Raw genomic sequence first — 17787 nt, 5'->3', positions numbered from 1 at the left:
GTTCTCTGAAAACACGATTTTTATTGGCTGCGTATCACATTACCGTAATTTACTTAAACATTTCCAATTATGGAAAAGTTGGTAACACAGATACAGCTGCCCTTGACTAAAGGCTTATCACCTGTCCTAAACGGATTATCTAACCCTCACAGCCACCCTTTGCCATGACTCCATTTTGGGTTGAGTAAACCGAGTCACAGACAGGATGAATAACTTGCTCACGATCAGCCACGTACTATCTATCTAGCCCAACCCAGACAGGAGCTCCGCGCCCCGAGTTCCTCCCTTATTTACAGTCCTACCTATGCTAATCTTCATTATTCCTGCTCCATAAAATATCCCTGGTTATTCTGACAAGTTAATTATGTGCTGTTCCAGATTCCCATGAGTTCTATCCGTAACACTTTATTCCTTAATCGACACAAGTTTGTCTTCGTGTTTCCTCCAGGTAAGCTTAGCCTTTTTCAAATAGTTAACAAGCTCCCTCTCCTCCCTGGTCACATGGGGCCTTCTCCCCTCTTGGGATCTGCTTCCAAAGTACACGCTCTGTTCCACCAACCTATACGCTCTGGACATTGTCGATTATTTTAGCTGTAAAGTATGTTTATTTTGGGGGCACCCGGGTGGCTCAGTCGGTTGAGTGTCCGACTTCGGCTCAGGTCACGATCTCGCGGTTCGTGGGTTTGAGCCCTGCGTCGGGCTCTGTGTTGACAGTTGGGAGCCTGAAGCCTGCTTCGGATTCTGTGTCTCCCTCTCTCTCTCTGCCCCTCCCCTGCTCAGGCAAAATAAACATTAAAAAAAATATTTTTTTAAGTATATCTTAATATTGCTAAAATAATTCTCTAATTCTTTTCACATTTTTTTGGTCAAAATTCTGGGATTTTTTCCCCTTTAGTGGGGATATAATTGGCCTACCAATAAACAGATAAAGCAGTGTAAAAACAGTACCAAACAGTATCTTTACAATATCCCCACATTTCCACCCAGGAACACGGTACTTGTCTCGGTTTACGTGGCTAGTTTTCTGTCACCTAAAGTCTCAGCTATTTCTTGTTATGGATACTGTGAAATAATTGTTTTTACCGTGAAACATGAATCCGTTTAAAATCCCTGTTGTCTAGAAACTGATCAGAAGGCACAGTAAAGAAAACGGAGTGGCAGTTAAGAAAATCGGATTGCAGGCTTTTACAAACTGCTGAGTCACCGCAGACAAATACTTGCCCAATGACTTCCTTTCGGTACGTAGGAGATGGATCAATCATGCTTCTCCGAATATGCACGTCCCAGGAACATAGGTCTCTACGCTGACCTCCAAGAAGTCACGTACTCCTGGGGCACTTCAGACAACGAAGAAAATGGTTCGGCCAGAACCAAGGAACATGACCGCTGTCCAGAACGACTCCACCGCCAGCTCCCCATGCGCTGCTCTATAAAACGTGCCTGCTCTAAGGATTCTCACCAAGCTGGTCAAAGGTTTCAAGCGACAAGCCTCAAACGTCCTTTTCTGGTAGGTGCAGAACAGTAGAGGCCAGCCGGCAGAGTTTGGTTCTGGAGGCAGAATGCAGCCTGCTATCGCTCCCAGCGAGTAACTTAACTCCTCCAAACTCTCAGTAACCAGCACGGGGGGCACCGATCCATGGTTCACGGACTCCTTGTGCCGCACACCAGGAGCTGTGGCAGGGGTTCACCAGACAGGGTGCGTGCTGCCTTCAAGGAGCTTACAGGTCGGTGGGGAAGAGGGCCGAGGAGGCCGCATGCTCGAGAAAGCCCAGGCCTGGGGCCTGGTTCGTGTGCAGGAGTGAAACAACAGCCACCAGCAGGCTGTTACATTTTATTTACATCTTTAGTATGATTCCTCCTTTTAAATGATTTACCTCTTTTCTCCGAAAGAACAAGCTGACCGCTCCGTGACAAGACACAAAAAGGGGTTTTGGGTCTTTAAAAAGAAAAAATTTACAGCTGCACGAAGCAGAGCCACGGTATGTGTCCTCTAGGTAGGAATTTTAATTTCACCTACTGTAACAGGAACTGTAGGTTCAGGAAACTAATGGTGACAGCTTGATTTATGAATTTTGACATATTTCTTGAACTAGGATTACATTACAAAGAAGAGGAATTCTAAGCAAGCCGGATCTTGCCTATACATTCAATCTTCAAATCAATAAACTGCGATTCTGGGCAACTTGTTTCTGACAGAGGACAGACACAGGCTAACCCAGACAGGCCAGGTCCCTGTAATGTGAAAGTTCCTTAACACGCTCTCAGAAGTGAGCTAGAACGGATTCAGGGACCCACAGAGAAAACCCTTCGGTTCTTTCCTAGGCAATAACAAAAGAGAAATTCAACTCAGAGAGCAGGTGTGGTCAAAGTGACCACGGAAAAAAGGATTCCCGTCCTAAAGAAAGTTTTGTCTACTCCATTTTACTTCCTTCCAAAAGCCCCATCTATGAGAAAAGCGCTGAACACAGAAGACGGTATGTGAGGGTTACTTTAAACTGTGTAAATACCCGTGAGGTGCTGTCCATAAATTTCCATTTAAATACAGGCACTGGGAGACACTGACTGAAGCGGAGCCTCTCAGTTACAGTGGGACGGGAGGGGAGCGGCGGGCAGAGGCCACACACATGCTGTCAGCCACTTCCCGCACGCGATCTCACTTCATCCCTCCAGCCACACAGGCAGGTGTTTTACACGTGATGGAGCTGAGGCTCAGAGAGGTTAAATCACTTGTCCAAGCCTACACAGCTAAGAGACGGTAAAACTACGAGGCAGATCTGGGGTGTCTAACCACGAGGTTCCGCGTGGGTTCTCTGTACTATTCTCAGCTTGCTGTATGAGTATCACGTCTACTTGTGGACCCAAATGTGACGAAGCACGCAAAGACAGAGGAGCCACGGGCAGGAGAACCCACTGCCGGGATGTCTGCACCAGCCTACCTGAAACCCCCCAAGTAGTCAGGCACGGAGGTACGGGTGGAAGATTTCCGTAAAAATGGAAAACTACGTACGTGGCAAAGCGTGCAGGTTATGGTATTACCAGCCGAGAAGACCTGGGGAGAGCAATCTCATGAAAGGACACTGGTTGGGGGGGGGGGGGGGGAGGGCGTGGAGAGATGACTGGGAAGGAACCAGGCTTTGCCAAGGTAAAAGTGAGTGACACTGCATGAACTGCCAGGGGTCAGTTTACACGTGTGTGTTACACTGGAGCCATAAATGACAGCCACCTGCATACGGACACGTGTGCCAGAATCCACAGCCAGTAACACATTCACATACAGAAACTGAGGGTATGAGTCCAGGATAAAGTCGGGGTAAAGAGGAGTAGGTATGGGCTCCAGAGGTGAGTGTGGGTGGAAAGCCTTCCCTGCAGTGACCAGAGAAGGCACCTGTGACCTTGGGTACTGAAGGCCAAGCTACGGTCACCTGGGTAAAGAACCCACAGGCCGAGAACGCAGGTGCTGGTCCTGCATGAGGACGCAGGGCCCACCATACAGCAGCACGGAGGACCCCCCACACTCGTCGGTCATTCCCTTCCCTGCGCTCCCATCAACTCCCCGGGGGAACCGACAAGCCAGCAGTAGGGACGCAGCACAAAGCAAGTAGTGACCGTCCCCAAGAGCAACGGCCTCACTAAAATGACTGGGGGCCCCTGGGGGGCTCAGTCGGTGAAGCGTCCGACTTCGGCTCAGGTCGTGATCTCACGGTTCGTGGGTTCGAGCCCCGCGTCGGGCTCTGTGCGGGCAGCTCAGACAGAGCCTAGAGCCTGGAGCCTGCCTCGGATCCTCCGTCTCCCCCTCTCTCTGCCCCTCCCCTGCTCGCACTCTCTCAAAAATAAACAAACCTAGAAAAAGGATTAGGAAATAGCAACTGATTATTTCGGGTTCATGATCTGATAGGCAAATATGCTGGTTGAGAACATGTCAAATAGAAAGAAATCATAGAAAAGGGTCGAACAGCTGGCCTGCTCTTGACCCGTCACATCTAGATGCGAAAAGCTGACGGTACCAGTCCCCCTCCAGAAAAAAAAGCAGCGAAAAACAATCATGTTATGATCGCTTAACAAGTGTTAAGTTTAGTCTAAAACTTTTTTTAACGAAAAAAGTACACTGGGATCTATAAAGCTAAATTTGGGGTTAAAAAAATATCGTTTAACTCCTTGCGAATAGTACGCTTTGCAGATGTTCTCATAGTCTAAAATTTAGATCTGGGTAAGTCAAATCAAAATAAGGCATGTTACAGTAAGAATACATTCAAATACGTGACAAACATAAAAGACTTTCGAAAATAATTACGGAACCCCAAATCTAGAGGAACTCTTGATTTTCACGTGGAAAAGTGGTTTTATTCTCACTACATGTCTCTGTTTGCAAACAGAATAAGGACGTTTTATGGTAAAATACACACTCCTTGAGGAGGAGGGTCATGTCTTGCTTGCTTTCTATTTCCAGAACCTAAAACTGTGTTCGGCGTGTGGAGACGCTGACCATAAATCCCCACGCGAGCACTTCCCGAATGCCTGCTGTGTGGGAGGCACCATTTAGATGTTGAGGGTAACACAACGGGCAGAACTTCCTTCGTCAAAAACAGAGCACAGAGGTCTTCCACGTGTCTAAATGACACCTACCTCCGCAGCAGATAATTCGGGCCTGGGACTCAGAGCTGGCCACCCAGCGCACGGTCTTCACGTGCTGGACTTTTCCGTACGCTGGAGGCTTATTTTTAAATAAACGAAGCCAGGGCTGTGATGAAAGCTTTCTGTGTGCATATGTCTGAACACATGGGATCCAACATATGTGCGAATGCCGGGAATCTTTTCTATCAGGGAGGAGGAGAAAGAGGGACTGAGCAGCATTTCCACAAACCTTTTGGCAGAATGGACCAAATAACCCAAACTGCGGAGGGCCCGGTGTAGTCGATACAACTTCTTTGGGGGGAAATGAAGGCAGACAAACTAGTTCATTTGCTGATCCGCTTTGAAAACACGCAGTTAGCTTTATGGAAAAAACCAGCAACCGTGTTTGGTTTTGTTTTTTTTTTTTTTTTTCTCATGAAGAATTCCCTTAGAGCATTTCTGACAATAGCGAAGGAGAGAACAGGGAAGAAAAAAAGTAAACCATGCATTCCTTCGGCTAACAAAGAAGCAGCCAAAGAATGCTTTCTTCATGTTTACGGCATTGATACCCATGTGCTTCTTACAATAGAAACCAAAACAGAATCTCCATTTCAGGTCCACAAAGGCTTAAAAGTAAACCAATCACCAGAGACGCAGCAAGGAGATACTATGTTTTGTCGAGCACAGAAAACAAGGTAAGAACAGAAGTCACCAAGTGTTTGTGAACAGCTCCCTACCACGACCTGGGAAAAAGGGAGTCTAGCAACCCTTTTGCAATTCAAGAAACACCACGACCCATCACGGGCAGCGAATTAAGAGTTCAAGACCCAGGGGAGGCCTGGGGAAATAAACTTCCATCCAAGGCCAGGCACACTGGACCGTCTCACCCAGAGCCCAGAGACACAAACGCAAAGGGGGATTGTCACCCTTCCTGTCACGATGGTGCAGTCGGCTCCTGTCCTTGAGAGACAGAGGGACTGCTAGCTGGCACAGCCCGCCCACAGGACCACACCTCACCTGCTCCTCGCGGACGGGAGGGGGGGCCACAGGGGCTTTCGTCAGAGGTACCGGTGCCACGCAGACCTCCCTACGAAGGTGACTCAGTTTCCTCCAGAGCGCGCAGCAGGAGTTTCTATGCGAAAAATGCTAACTGAACGAAATCACAGTCTCTCTGAGCCTTGGTTTCCTCATTTAGAAAATGATGATGGTGTCTTTTTAGCCTTTTCCACAGAGGCATCCGAAGCCTCCACTAAACGAATGTAGATAAAAGGATCTTTATAACAGGGAAAGGGCCCCACAACCGTAAAGGGTGCCATCCAGGCGGGGGCCCCACATTCAGTGCAAAGAATGAACTTACGCGGACAAGCACAGAGACCCAGCTGGGCTTAAACGGCTTCTGATCAGACCTCCAAGCAACCAGGCAGTGCACAAAGATCTAGGAAAATCTGTCAATCATTTTGGGATCCTAGTTCAAAGAGGCAAGGATAATTAGGCCCTAGATGCTTCTCGAGTGGAAGCTTCACAGAAGAGATACCCGTCTGTTTCATCCAACAAAAGGTCCCCACAGCCGGGAACATTCACATTTGACGAGTGGATGAACCAGAGACAGAGGTGCGAGTCCCCGGGAGTGCCAGACTTGAGCCAAGACTGGGCACAAGGGGCCCGGCTGGCCTAGTAGATGCAGACTCACCAGCCGCCAGCACCTTCGGTCTGAGGTCCATCAGGAAGGAAGCCTGTTGTAAACCTCTTCTTGCAAACCCCGGAACGCTCTTAAATGAGAGGCAGGCATGATGGTACAGGCCCAGGAGCTCAGAGTCAGACAAATCTAAATACTACTCTGGACCGGGCAACTCACCAACCTGGTGGCCTCTCCTAAAATGTGGTTAACAGAGCCTGCTTTTCGGGGTTGATACAAATATCCAAGTTGGTAACACATGTAATTCACCCTGCACAACGCTGGGACATAAGAAACACTCAACAGGGTATCGGTCCCTTCCTCTGGGTGAAGAATGAACCAAATCAGATTAGGCGGCACAAAATCCCCCTAACTCAAACAGAGTTAAGAGCAGAGACAGAGCCAAATTTCCCTTTGGGCCCAAATCTGGGTGGAAGCAAGAGCCTGGTGATAGAGACCCGCTACGCCGCATAATCCTCTGTCTCTCTAACACCGCGACTAAAGTTATCTTTAATGCGTGTGACTGCTTTCCCTGGAGGCAACAATGACCAAGGTCAATGTCTAACAGCCAGCGAGAACCAGGATTTGACTACAAGAATGAAGAAGCTTCTAGGACTGTGACGCCGTGGCAGATTCTTTGGAAGGAGAAACAAATCCCAGAAGGAATGGGTTCAGGGAAGGCACTTCGTTGGCACAGTAAGAAAGCAGGGGCAACAGGGGCATTCTTCTATTCAGAGAATGACCTTTCTCATTCCTTCGAGAATGTTTGCTCAGAAACCAGGAGGGCTATTAGCAATCACACACGTGAAGGAACATACCACCGACTTCCTGTGGGCCCCGATGACCTCTCCACAGCGGCACTTGGGCACACTCCAGATTTACTTATGGTGCAACCTGATCCTGACTTGAGTGAGTTATTTCACAAGCCTTTTAAGGGTTACTACATTTTGTTCCTATAAGAGGCCTATCCAAATCAGCAACAAAAGAATAGTTAAACACAAGAAAAGCCACCTCTTTTGTGCTCCTCAAGAAAGGCAGTCTTGGTCATTAAAAAGGCAAAGTGTTTCTTATTCTCGATCACCTTTCTCTCACAAAAATCGGGCCAGTAACTTTCCAGGGTGGGGAGGGGACTAGGAGTCTTTCACTCATACCTGCTTGAAAGTGGGGAGGAGTCGAGATGCTAGATGCACATCTGAGCTAGCTATCTGGCATCTGGTTCCGTGCCACATCCTGTAGAAATGATTCCGATGATCAACGATGCACAACACACAGAATTGAGACGTCAGAGGACCGTTTTCTTGTCAACCTTTTCTCTGTTCTTCAGATCGGATGACTTCTATGGTTCTATCTCCAAGCACACCGACTCTTTCCTCTGTCACCTCTCTGGAGTTGTCAAGCTCGTTCAGTAAAATTTTCAAATTGTATTTTGGATACCGTGTTTTTCAGTTCTCAATTTTCCATTTGGCCCTTTTACTTTTATTTGTATTTTTTTAGTTTCTATTTCTCTGTTGAGCTACACTATCTTTTCATTCATTAGAAGCATATTTTCCTTTACATCCTTGGGCACAGTTACAATTGCTTTAAAACCTCTGTCTGCTAAACCCAATGTCTGTGTCCCTGCAGTTTCTGTTGGCCATCTTTTTTCTCTTGGAAAACGGGGCATACTTTCTTGTGCTTACAGTAAGTGTGGGCTGTATCCTGGACATTGCGAATGCTAGGCCACAGAAACTCTGGTTTCTATTTTATTCCTCTAGAAAATGCTGAATATTTTTGTTTTAGCAAGCAATGATCTTGGATGGAGTTAAACTGTAAACTCTGGCACGGCAGCTCAAATCTCAGTACAATCGTTTTATCCTTGGCTCAGCTGCCTGGAGCCTGCCCTGCATGTGTGATTCAGGCATCGGCATGGACTCAGGCGACTGGTGCCCAGAATCCGGGGCTTGCTTTCTCCCACCTGGGAGTCCCTCCTTTGCTTTCCAACGGCTGTGATTACTCCAAACTGTCCATTTCATCTTGAAGGTGAAGGGAGTACAGATTTTCTTTCAGAGTTCTAATAACTGTCCTGCACAGCACACACGGGGCTGCTCCCTTCTTCCAAGCGGCAATTCAATTCCCAAACCTGCCGGTTTGTGTCAAATTTGATTATGTTCACAGGGCTGTCTTTTGTCCAGAGTTTACAAGTATTATCTGCAGGAGGACCAGTCCAATGGTAGCACACAGGGCCATTAACAGAAGCAGAACCCACACAACTTGGTGTTTGGTTTTTTTCCCCAATTTTTCACTTCTTCCCACAACGCTGCGGGTCACAAATTCAGAAAGGGCTCTGTCAGGCAGGCTGTCTCCGATTCATGTGGCCTCTGCCGTGCAACTAGGGAACTGAGCTTGGAACTAAGGATCTGAGCAACTACCCAAAAACCTTCCAAGATGGTTTCTTGATCCCACGTCTGCTGCCTTGGCGTTCCCTGACTAGTCTCCTTCACTCTCCTCAGTACGGTTCATCCTCCAGGGCTTCTCCAGGCAGACTTGGCAAAATCACGGCACAGTGATCGCAGGGAATCTGCACATCTTACACGGTTACTGGCTTTTAAGAGGCTAGAAACGGAATCTCCAAGACCAGTCAACGGCTGTATCAGAAATGGTGGAAGATCACTCCCACCATATATTATTCTTCAAAGGAGCCACGGGGCTTTAGTCATCACACTGAGGAGAATGGGGAAATAAATGCTAATCCTTGATGGGAGAATGGCAGAGTCAAATTCCAGGTATGAGTTTGCAGCCATCTTGGAAAAAATAGATCTGTCACACATACATTGATCTATTTCATCAGGCAAAACAAGTGCCACCCGAAGAAAATTCCAGTGAAATAGAGGCAGGCTAATTCAGTGTTAAGCATGTGGTCCGATTCTCCTGCCATCTTTTTTCTCATCTTTTCATGTATCAGTGTAGTTCCACCTAAGCTATTCAGCACAAAAGAGGTTTCCAGGGGCAGTTTATTGAGTTTCCAAAGACTTAATACTTACATACTGTATCAGTTTCAAAATATCTAAAAGAAATGCTTATGATGCAATCATCCAGAAATGCTGGTCACAGATTTAAGGGTTTTTTTTTTATTACTAACATAATGGCCCATAACTACCGTTTATTACATATCTACTGTGTGTTTGAAAATTTCTAGCATTTTAAATACCTGTTTTTATTGACTATTTCCTACGTGATAGTAAGAATGTGTTCAAATGCCCAGGCTCTGGACAAACATTGATACTTTATAAGAAAAGAGACTGACTCGGGGCGCCTGGGTGGCTCAGTTGGTTAAGCGTCCGACTTCGGCTCAGGTCACGATCTCGCAGTCCGTGAGTTCGAGCCCCGCGTCGGGCTCTGGGCTGATGGCTCAGAGCCTGGAGCCTGCTTCCGATTCTGTGTCTCCCTCTCTCTCTGCCCCTCCCCCATTCATGCTCTGTCTCTCTCTGTCTCAAAAATAAATAAAAACGTTAAAAAAAAAAATTTTTAAAAAAGAAAAGAGACTGACTCAAACACACGGAGGACACATACAAAGCCAACACTATAAAAATACAAACCCTGATATAAACAAATATGCCACATTATGCCTATCTGTGGGATATATGCACATACCCAGCATCTCCAACTACCTTCTAGGCAAACTTTCATTCCAGAAAAGTGTACATATTCTAAATCCTAAATATCACATTCTAAAGGAAGCCATATACATATGAAACATCCTCAGAAATAATCTTACCTTGTCTTGGTTATCTTTATTCTTGTAACACAGATTTCCAATCAGACGAATAAGATGAGACTTAAAACCTTCAGCCACGTTTGAGACGTCACCCTCTGCTTTTACACAACCACTGGTACTGAAGATGTTCGTAGTGTCATTGCCAGCCACGTGAATCAGTCGTAAAAGATCTATACAAAAAACAATAAACTTTCTTTTCCAGAAGAAAATTTTTACTGTTATAAAATAAAGCTTTCTTTAAATGAAAAGTAGAAGACTCTTTCTTTCGTTTTAAATTTTTTCATGACTCGGGTTTTGGGGAGATAAGCCACAGGGATCATCCCGACTTGGACTTTCTATCCACAAAGGAAAGTTAGCTAAAAATTTTCTGCAATCTTTCTTATAAGGAGGTTTCCAACCCCACATTCTTTCTTTATGAAGGAACTCATGTGACAACCACAGTCCGCTGAGTCGAAAATGCAATACCTATTCTGCAGTGAGCCACAGGACAGAAACCAAGAAGTATGCTGACTTTTTTCTCATTGTGCAGATCGTCAGAAGGCAGCATGTAGTCTCCAGAAATCTATTCTGGCTCCATTCAAAAGGAGTAACACTGTAATGCTCTGTGAGATGCCTCTCAGACAGCACACGAAAAGAGATCATCCTCCAGAAGCTGCAGTGACGTGTTTCCACATTCTCTCATTTAACACTCTCAACAAACCTAGTAGAGGCAAGTATCATTTTCTCCGTGTCAGAACGAAGAACTCAAGCTCACAGAGGGTAGTAATTTGGCAGAGTCGGGTGGACAGCCCATGGCTGCCTTGGCTGCACGCACGGGTTTCAACAACGATTCTGTTTCGCAGGTCTGTGGCATTTTATTTTGATCACCACTAAAAGCACTGCACTCAAAACAAAACACTCACATGAGATTCTAAATATCTTCTACAGCTCCCTGCTGACCTGTCTGCCCACCTAGACACAATTCATCCTTCTTGGAGAACGCATCTCCACCAGAAATATGATCTTTTTTTAAAGGAAAAAAACAGAGAACAGCAAATAACAACACCATAAGCATGGCTAACCACAAGGAACGGGTCCTACTTGAATTATGCTGCAAACAGCTTTTTAGCAAAGACGGTGTTCCAGACAATGGCTTCTTGTGTAAAACCATTTTCTTCTAAGAGCGGAATGCATAATTACTATGTGTAGGGCACTATTCTTTGTGTCCCTGAAGGTAATTGGGAAAAATCTACTAGCAAACTTGGAAGACTGATATAAAAGGCACCATCATCATCACTGAAACTACTACCCCCATCATCACGACCCCCCACACCACACACCCCTGAGGAGACGCCCACGAGGTGCAGCCTGTGGAACACGTGTGAGGTCTCTCATCTACTGACCAGGCGCCGTGAGTTACACAGCAGGTGAGTGGCAAAAGCCTGAGCTGTTACCAAAACACAATGATTCTTGTTAAGAAAGACTATTCCAAAAATAATCTCAAAAATATACCAATACAATGAAAATTAAGGATCTGTGTTTGGACTTCTATTTCAGCGTGACGAGCCGAGGATTCCTCAATGAAACATGGTGATAAGGGTGACACTTCACTCACCAATCACTCTTTCCAGCAAGCCAGGGAAAACCTGCAGATAGCTGAGCAGATCGGTGTTGGCGGTCATTTCACACAAGACATCGAGAAGCCTAATCGTGGCCAACGCCTCCTAAAAACAGAAAACGTGACTTTTAAGTCAAGCTACATGGTCTGCAACTGTTACAAGTAAGGTAAGAGGATGGAATATTACAGTAACTACTAAAGAGGTGGTGCTTGTGGAGAGTGTCTGAAGAGAGAGACAAAACGATCACGAATGAGACAGAAGTATTAAAAATGTACGTGAATAATCATTTTCACTACCAGCAGCATCAGCCATCAAGAACGCAAGATTATGTGTCATTATGTGTCTTCCGGGAGCAAAGAGGCAGAAAAGTTCTTATTCAAGCAAAAATACCTTCCAACAGTGGAGCAAATGTTCAAAATTACTAGCTACGTACATAACATTTATGCAAATACTTTCTTTTTAAAGTGTTCCCAGCAAGCAAGTTCTACTTTAAAGATACAAATATCCCATGAAATACATTAATTTCTTGTCCACAGGAATCCTGTAAAATGCTGTGGTCGAAAGAACTCTGGCTGCAGGAACTTGCATTATTTCTGGGGAAATATAAACTCACATATGCAGTATGGTGGAAGGTAGAGAAAGATAGTATTATTTGAAAATGTCAGTTCACGTAATAATTGATCATCAAATGGGCTACACGAACAAGAGACTACCAACTACCAACCATATGGCATTAGGTGATCTGAATAAAACGTCAAAAATCCAATCCTCTGCAGATTTCGACCCTAGTTTCTAAAGTACACGCTATTTGACAAAATGTGGTAGATGCTATACATTTAGGTCATAAAGATAACACTCTTCAAAAGAAAAATAAATTACTCGGATGGGTTAACTCTAACTGTGTAGTTATTTTTCTCCAGTTAGAAGATTTAAAGGTAGTATTTTAATCTACCATTCTGAAATCTCAAAATAAACAGCAAGAAACAACGCCTATTTTTAATGCCTTGTTTGTCATCGCCAGATACCATTCCTCCTTCCAGAAGAGGCTGATCGGTTCGAGGGCTGGGGCAGAATACATGCCAGAGAGAGCAAAGAAACTAGGAGCGACTATCGGGATCCCCTCAGAAGGAACCAGAAACAACCTGAAGAAGGTCCCACTGGCCAGCAATGGCACATTAGGACATCAGGAAGAATTAGAGCTAAAGTGGACGGAAGATAAATCAAGTGGCTTTAAAACCATGACTTCACGATGGTGATGAAAACCTAAACAATTCACTCATCACCTCTGGATGATGCCACAAAACCAACTCCTTACTCTGAAGACTGATAATCAAAGGGGGAGGAAAAAAACAAGCATTTGTTGTACTTTTCATAAACACGGTGTACTGTGGGTAACCTAATAGCGGATTAAGAGAAGTTTCTGAATGATAAAAGTCAAGATACCACCATCTGCAATGCCCAAAGAATGAAGGGATCTAGGGAACAGTCATTTACAAGTGCTAACATCACAGAAAGAGACAACCGGACGTCACGTGCCTCTTGATGAAGGCACTCATCGCCAACAATAAAACACTATTGGAAAAAAAAGACACAAAAACCTAACCAAATGTGAACAGGTTTCTGGAACTAATTATCAGTCACAGGAAATGCCAGGAAAAGAAGAAGAATATGTTAAACACCACCATGGAGTTACACTCAAAATCCAAACTGTAGAAAACTCTACAGATAAGACAACCCAGTTTCTTCCATCAAGAACTCGCAAAAAAAAAAAAAAAAGAAAGAACTAGGGGGGGGGGGTGGGGGCAGGGCAAGAAAGGAGACCATAGATATTAAAGGATATCTGAGATACAGCAACTGATTGCAGTGCATGGACTTTATTTGTATCGTGATTCAAAGGAATAAACTAGAACAAAATTACTGGATAATGGGAAAAGTCTGAGTATTATAATTACATTGCTAATTTTTTAGGTGTGTGCTAACTGTAGTTTACTTCTGTGTGACTCATCACCTTTTAACACATAAAACATCGGGCTGATGAAACACGTGGGAATTTTGTTTCAACGCAGGGCGGACGGTGGGATTGTGGACAAAACAAGAAAAGTAATGAACGGAGAGGAGAGCTGCTGATGCAGGGCATGGGCTTGCAGGATACTTTTTTCTCTTAGTTGCTGGAAATTTTCCATGATAAAGAGATAACAGTAAAATCAGAGGGTTGGAAGAGATAATCTAGAAGTTTCCTTCCAGCTCCTAAATTCTAGGACATTAACTGAAATCAACCCCAGTGAAAATTAATTTATCTCCACCTAACACATTCCCAATTTTAGTCATTAGAATCCTTTTATTACTAATGTGTTTCTAATGTGCATTTGGAAACTAATAATGAAAAAACAGCTAGGAAAAATATTCTCTTAAAAAGCAGGATGGGGAGCCTGGGGGCTCGGTTGGTTGAGCATCCAACTCTTGGTTCCGGCCCAGGTCACGATCTCACAGTTGGTGGGCTTGAGCCCCGAGTCGGGCTCCGCATTGACAGCACAGAGCTTGCTTGGGATTTTCTCTCCCTTTCTCTGCCCCTCCCCTACTCATTCTCTCTCTCTCTCTCTCTCTCTCTCTCTCTCTCAAAATAAATAAATAAACTTAAAAAATAATAAAAAAAATAAGAGGAATGAGTGAGATGTCCTTCTGCTACTTACAAGTATTATAAAACCATATTCATTAAATTGGGCTCTGGGGAAAAAAGACACAGGCACATCAAAGGAACAGGACTCTGCAATGGACACAAGAGGGGGAAGAAAGATTTGTCTCCCATCTAGACCATCTGGCGAGATTAACTTCACCCTTACAAAATTTAACGTTGGGGAAAACTGATAATTATGCAAATGACTCTTATCTACAGAAAGGCAGATCACTTGTGTCTGGCTGGAATGTAATTAATTACTGCCTTGTGCGCAGACCAGCGTTTGCATCTATGTTTAAGTCATTCCAGCAGGCCTTCAGTGCCTATAAAACACGTAGCTCTTTGACTTCTTTGACGGTTGTTGATATCTCACTGGTTCTCTCTGTAAAACGTTGGAAATACAGAAAGGGATCCAAAATTATATAAGAATTTAATATATGACAGAAGTAACATTAAAATTAATGGAAAGGATGAGATTACTCACTAAATGGCATTGATACAACAATTAACAGCTAATATTTGGGAAACACTATGTACCAGTCAGCATACTAAATGCCTACATGAAATACCACTTGTCTTGGGGTGCCTCAGTGGCTCGGTCGGTAAGCGTCCAACTCCTAGTTTTCGCTCAGGTTATGATCTCACTAGCCCCAAGCTCCATGTCGTCGGGCTCTGTGTTAATGATGCGGAGCCTGCTTGGGATTCTCTCTCTCCTTTTTCCTCTGTCCCTCCCCTGTGCGAACTCCCGCACGCGCTTCCCCCCCACCCCCACCTCTCTCTCAAAATAAATAACTAAACATTAAAAAAAATACCATTCATCTTACTGGTATAGAAACGGAGGCACAGAGGGTAAGTAACTTTTCCAAGATGAAGATCAGACACCAATGATAAAGGAAATCAAGATTCAAATCCAAGCCGTCCTTTACCAAAGATTATATACTCTTGGATCATCAAGACATAAATAATTCACTTGGATCTATACTTCACTCCTTACTCAAAAATAAATTCAAGGCCAGTTAAAAATGTGGACAGAATACCAAAAAAAAAAAACCCCTAAAATATACAGGTGCGTATTTCCACAGTCTAACTGGAGATGGCTTTATAAAATATGTAAAAAAAACAAAAACAAAAAACTAAAACAACTTCAGAAACCAGAAGGATAAAATTGGTAAGCCTAACTAGATTAAAAACAAAAATTAAAACTTGTAAAAGGCTAAGAATATCATAAATAAATTCAAACAAACAATTAACTCTGGGGAAAGAAAAGTTTCCTGCATATGTGACAAAAACACTAATTTTCTGAAAATGCTCACTAATAACTTTATTTTAAAAGGTAAACTGACACACAAAAAAATGAACATGCTGGACAACGAAACAATTAACGAGAAATGGTAATCAAATCAGATTAGTGAAAGGCTGCAAACCCACATACTCTCATGCTCTGTTGGTACGGCATTTAGAAATATTCCTAAAATTTTTAAATAAACAGACTCTGACTCAGCGATTCGACTTCCAGGAATTTATAATTCCAGATCTGCTGGTCCAAAACTGCAGAGACACCTACACCGGAGCATTATCTGTGAAAAGGTTTTTAAAACAAAACCCTGGAGGCGACTGAGGTGTATGTTGACAGACGGTCAATGAGAAAGTTCTGGCAGATCGATCTAGTGAGACACTGTTCACCTGTGAAGGAGGAGGAAGTGCACAAGACACACAGAAAAAGCAGTACTGGAACAAACCAAGAGAGGCAAAACACAGGCGTGTACGTACAAAAAACTCTGAAAGGAAAAGAAAAAAGTACACGCTAATATATCCGCAGAAGACAGGAGGGCTGGGCGAGAATGAGGACTTTTTGTTTCGCTGACTTCGGTGTGAACTTTTTTTATTTAATAAGCAAGTATTATCTGCATAGCACAAATATTTAATCCCTTATCAGTCTGTGGAATAAAAGATTACCCGTTCTCGTTCAAATGCCTACTACAGAAACATATTACGACTGAAGCTGGGGAACGCGGAGGGAAACAGGATGAGAAACCCACAACCCGAACATCATTTTCCTAATGGACAAATACAAGAAAATACAAAACTGAAGGAAATATTTTTCACTTTCAGAGGAAAGGCCAGGCTCACCACAAGCAACAAGACGAAGGCTCGAGACAAAGCTAACTGACCCGTCAGTCCTACGAGATAAACAGCACACTAGGAGCGACAAAAATGTATCAGAAACTAGAAAAAAGAGTACACGCAAAATACCAAAGGCAGAAGCACGCACATTAATGTGAGAACCTAAGACTATTTTCACTACGGCGGCATGGAAAAAAAAAAAAAAAAAAAAAAAAAAACCCTCAGGATTTTAGAGGCACACAATTACGTAAATTAACACACAGGTGATACAAACACGACTTTTCGTTCCAATTTTTCAGCCGCAGCATGGTAAGAACCTTCCTGGGTATCCTGTCCTACGGATACCCCAGCCGGGTAAACGCGGTGGTTTGCTGTCTGCTGGCTGGGGGAGACAGGGAGAGGAGGCAGGAGTGGGGAGCCCCGATCAGCGCATTTGCTGGTTTCCACGGTGTAAGTTTCCGAACATTTAACGATGGACTCAGAAGTCAGTACAGGCCAGCCCCGGCAGCCACTGGCTATAGGGTATATCGAAATATTGAGGTTAGAGGTCTTCTTAAAAACTACTGTGGCTTTTTTAAAACCTTCTAACTTAAAGGAGAACACACATACGGTAACGTGCACAAATCAGGAGGGTAGGGGTTAATGAGTTTTTAAAAAGTGAACTACTGGGGAAAGAACCATTCTACCCGTTCTGGCTTTAAGACAGAAGGGAAGGAAGATAGGACAGTTCTCAAAAGAAAACGGTCTATACATTTTTATCTATTGGTGCACCTGGGTGGCTCAGTTGGTCTGACTCCTATAGTTTTGGCTCAGGTCATGACCTTGCGGTTCGTAAGTTCCAGTCCTGCATCAGGCTCTGTGCTGACAGCACGGGGCCGGCTTGGGATTCTTTCTCTCCCTCTCTGCCCCACGCCTGCCTGCTCATTCTCAAAATAAGTCAATAAACTTAAGTTAATTTCTATCTATTAATATACAGTATTTCCTCCCATCTTAGAAATGAAACTATCTGAAAAAAATACACAAACTTTCCTCAATATAGAAAGTTCCATCGGGCGCCTGAGTGGCTTCGTTGGTTAAGCATCCGACTTTGGCTCAGGTCATGATCTTGTGGTGTCTGAGTCTGGGCCCCATGTCAGGCTCTGTGCTGACAGCTCAGAGCCTGGAGCCTGCTTCCGATCCTGTGTGTCCCTCTCTCTCTGCCCGTACCCACTCACACTGTCTGTCTGTCTCTCTCTCAAAGAAAATAAACATTAAAAAAACTAGTTTCATCAGGTCATTTCTTATGACAATATTGAAATTATCTGTACTATAAATACAAGTGCCCTGAAAAAGTTGAAAGCTGGGTCTTAAC

General features: G+C 44.2%; 1 protein-coding gene across 2 annotated transcripts in view; it reads right to left on the bottom strand.

The window, feature by feature from the left end:
• Positions 1-17787, bottom strand: part of ATXN10 (ataxin 10) — a 165850-nt gene that overhangs the window by 80849 nt on the left and 67214 nt on the right. For both annotated transcript variants that reach the window (XM_042948115.1, XM_042948116.1), the window contains exons 8-9: positions 11635-11743; positions 10041-10210 (exon numbers count right to left, since the gene is read on the bottom strand). In XM_042948115.1, the coding sequence (XP_042804049.1) occupies positions 10041-10210; positions 11635-11743 (279 nt within the window). The remainder of the gene's footprint in view (positions 1-10040; positions 10211-11634; positions 11744-17787) is intronic.

Source organism: Panthera leo, chromosome B4 (assembly GCF_018350215.1).
Source record: "Panthera leo isolate Ple1 chromosome B4, P.leo_Ple1_pat1.1, whole genome shotgun sequence".
Lineage (NCBI taxonomy): Eukaryota > Metazoa > Chordata > Mammalia > Carnivora > Felidae > Panthera > Panthera leo.
The sequence above is the reverse complement of the archived record's forward strand: the minus strand, read 5'-3'. Positions and strand labels throughout refer to the sequence as shown.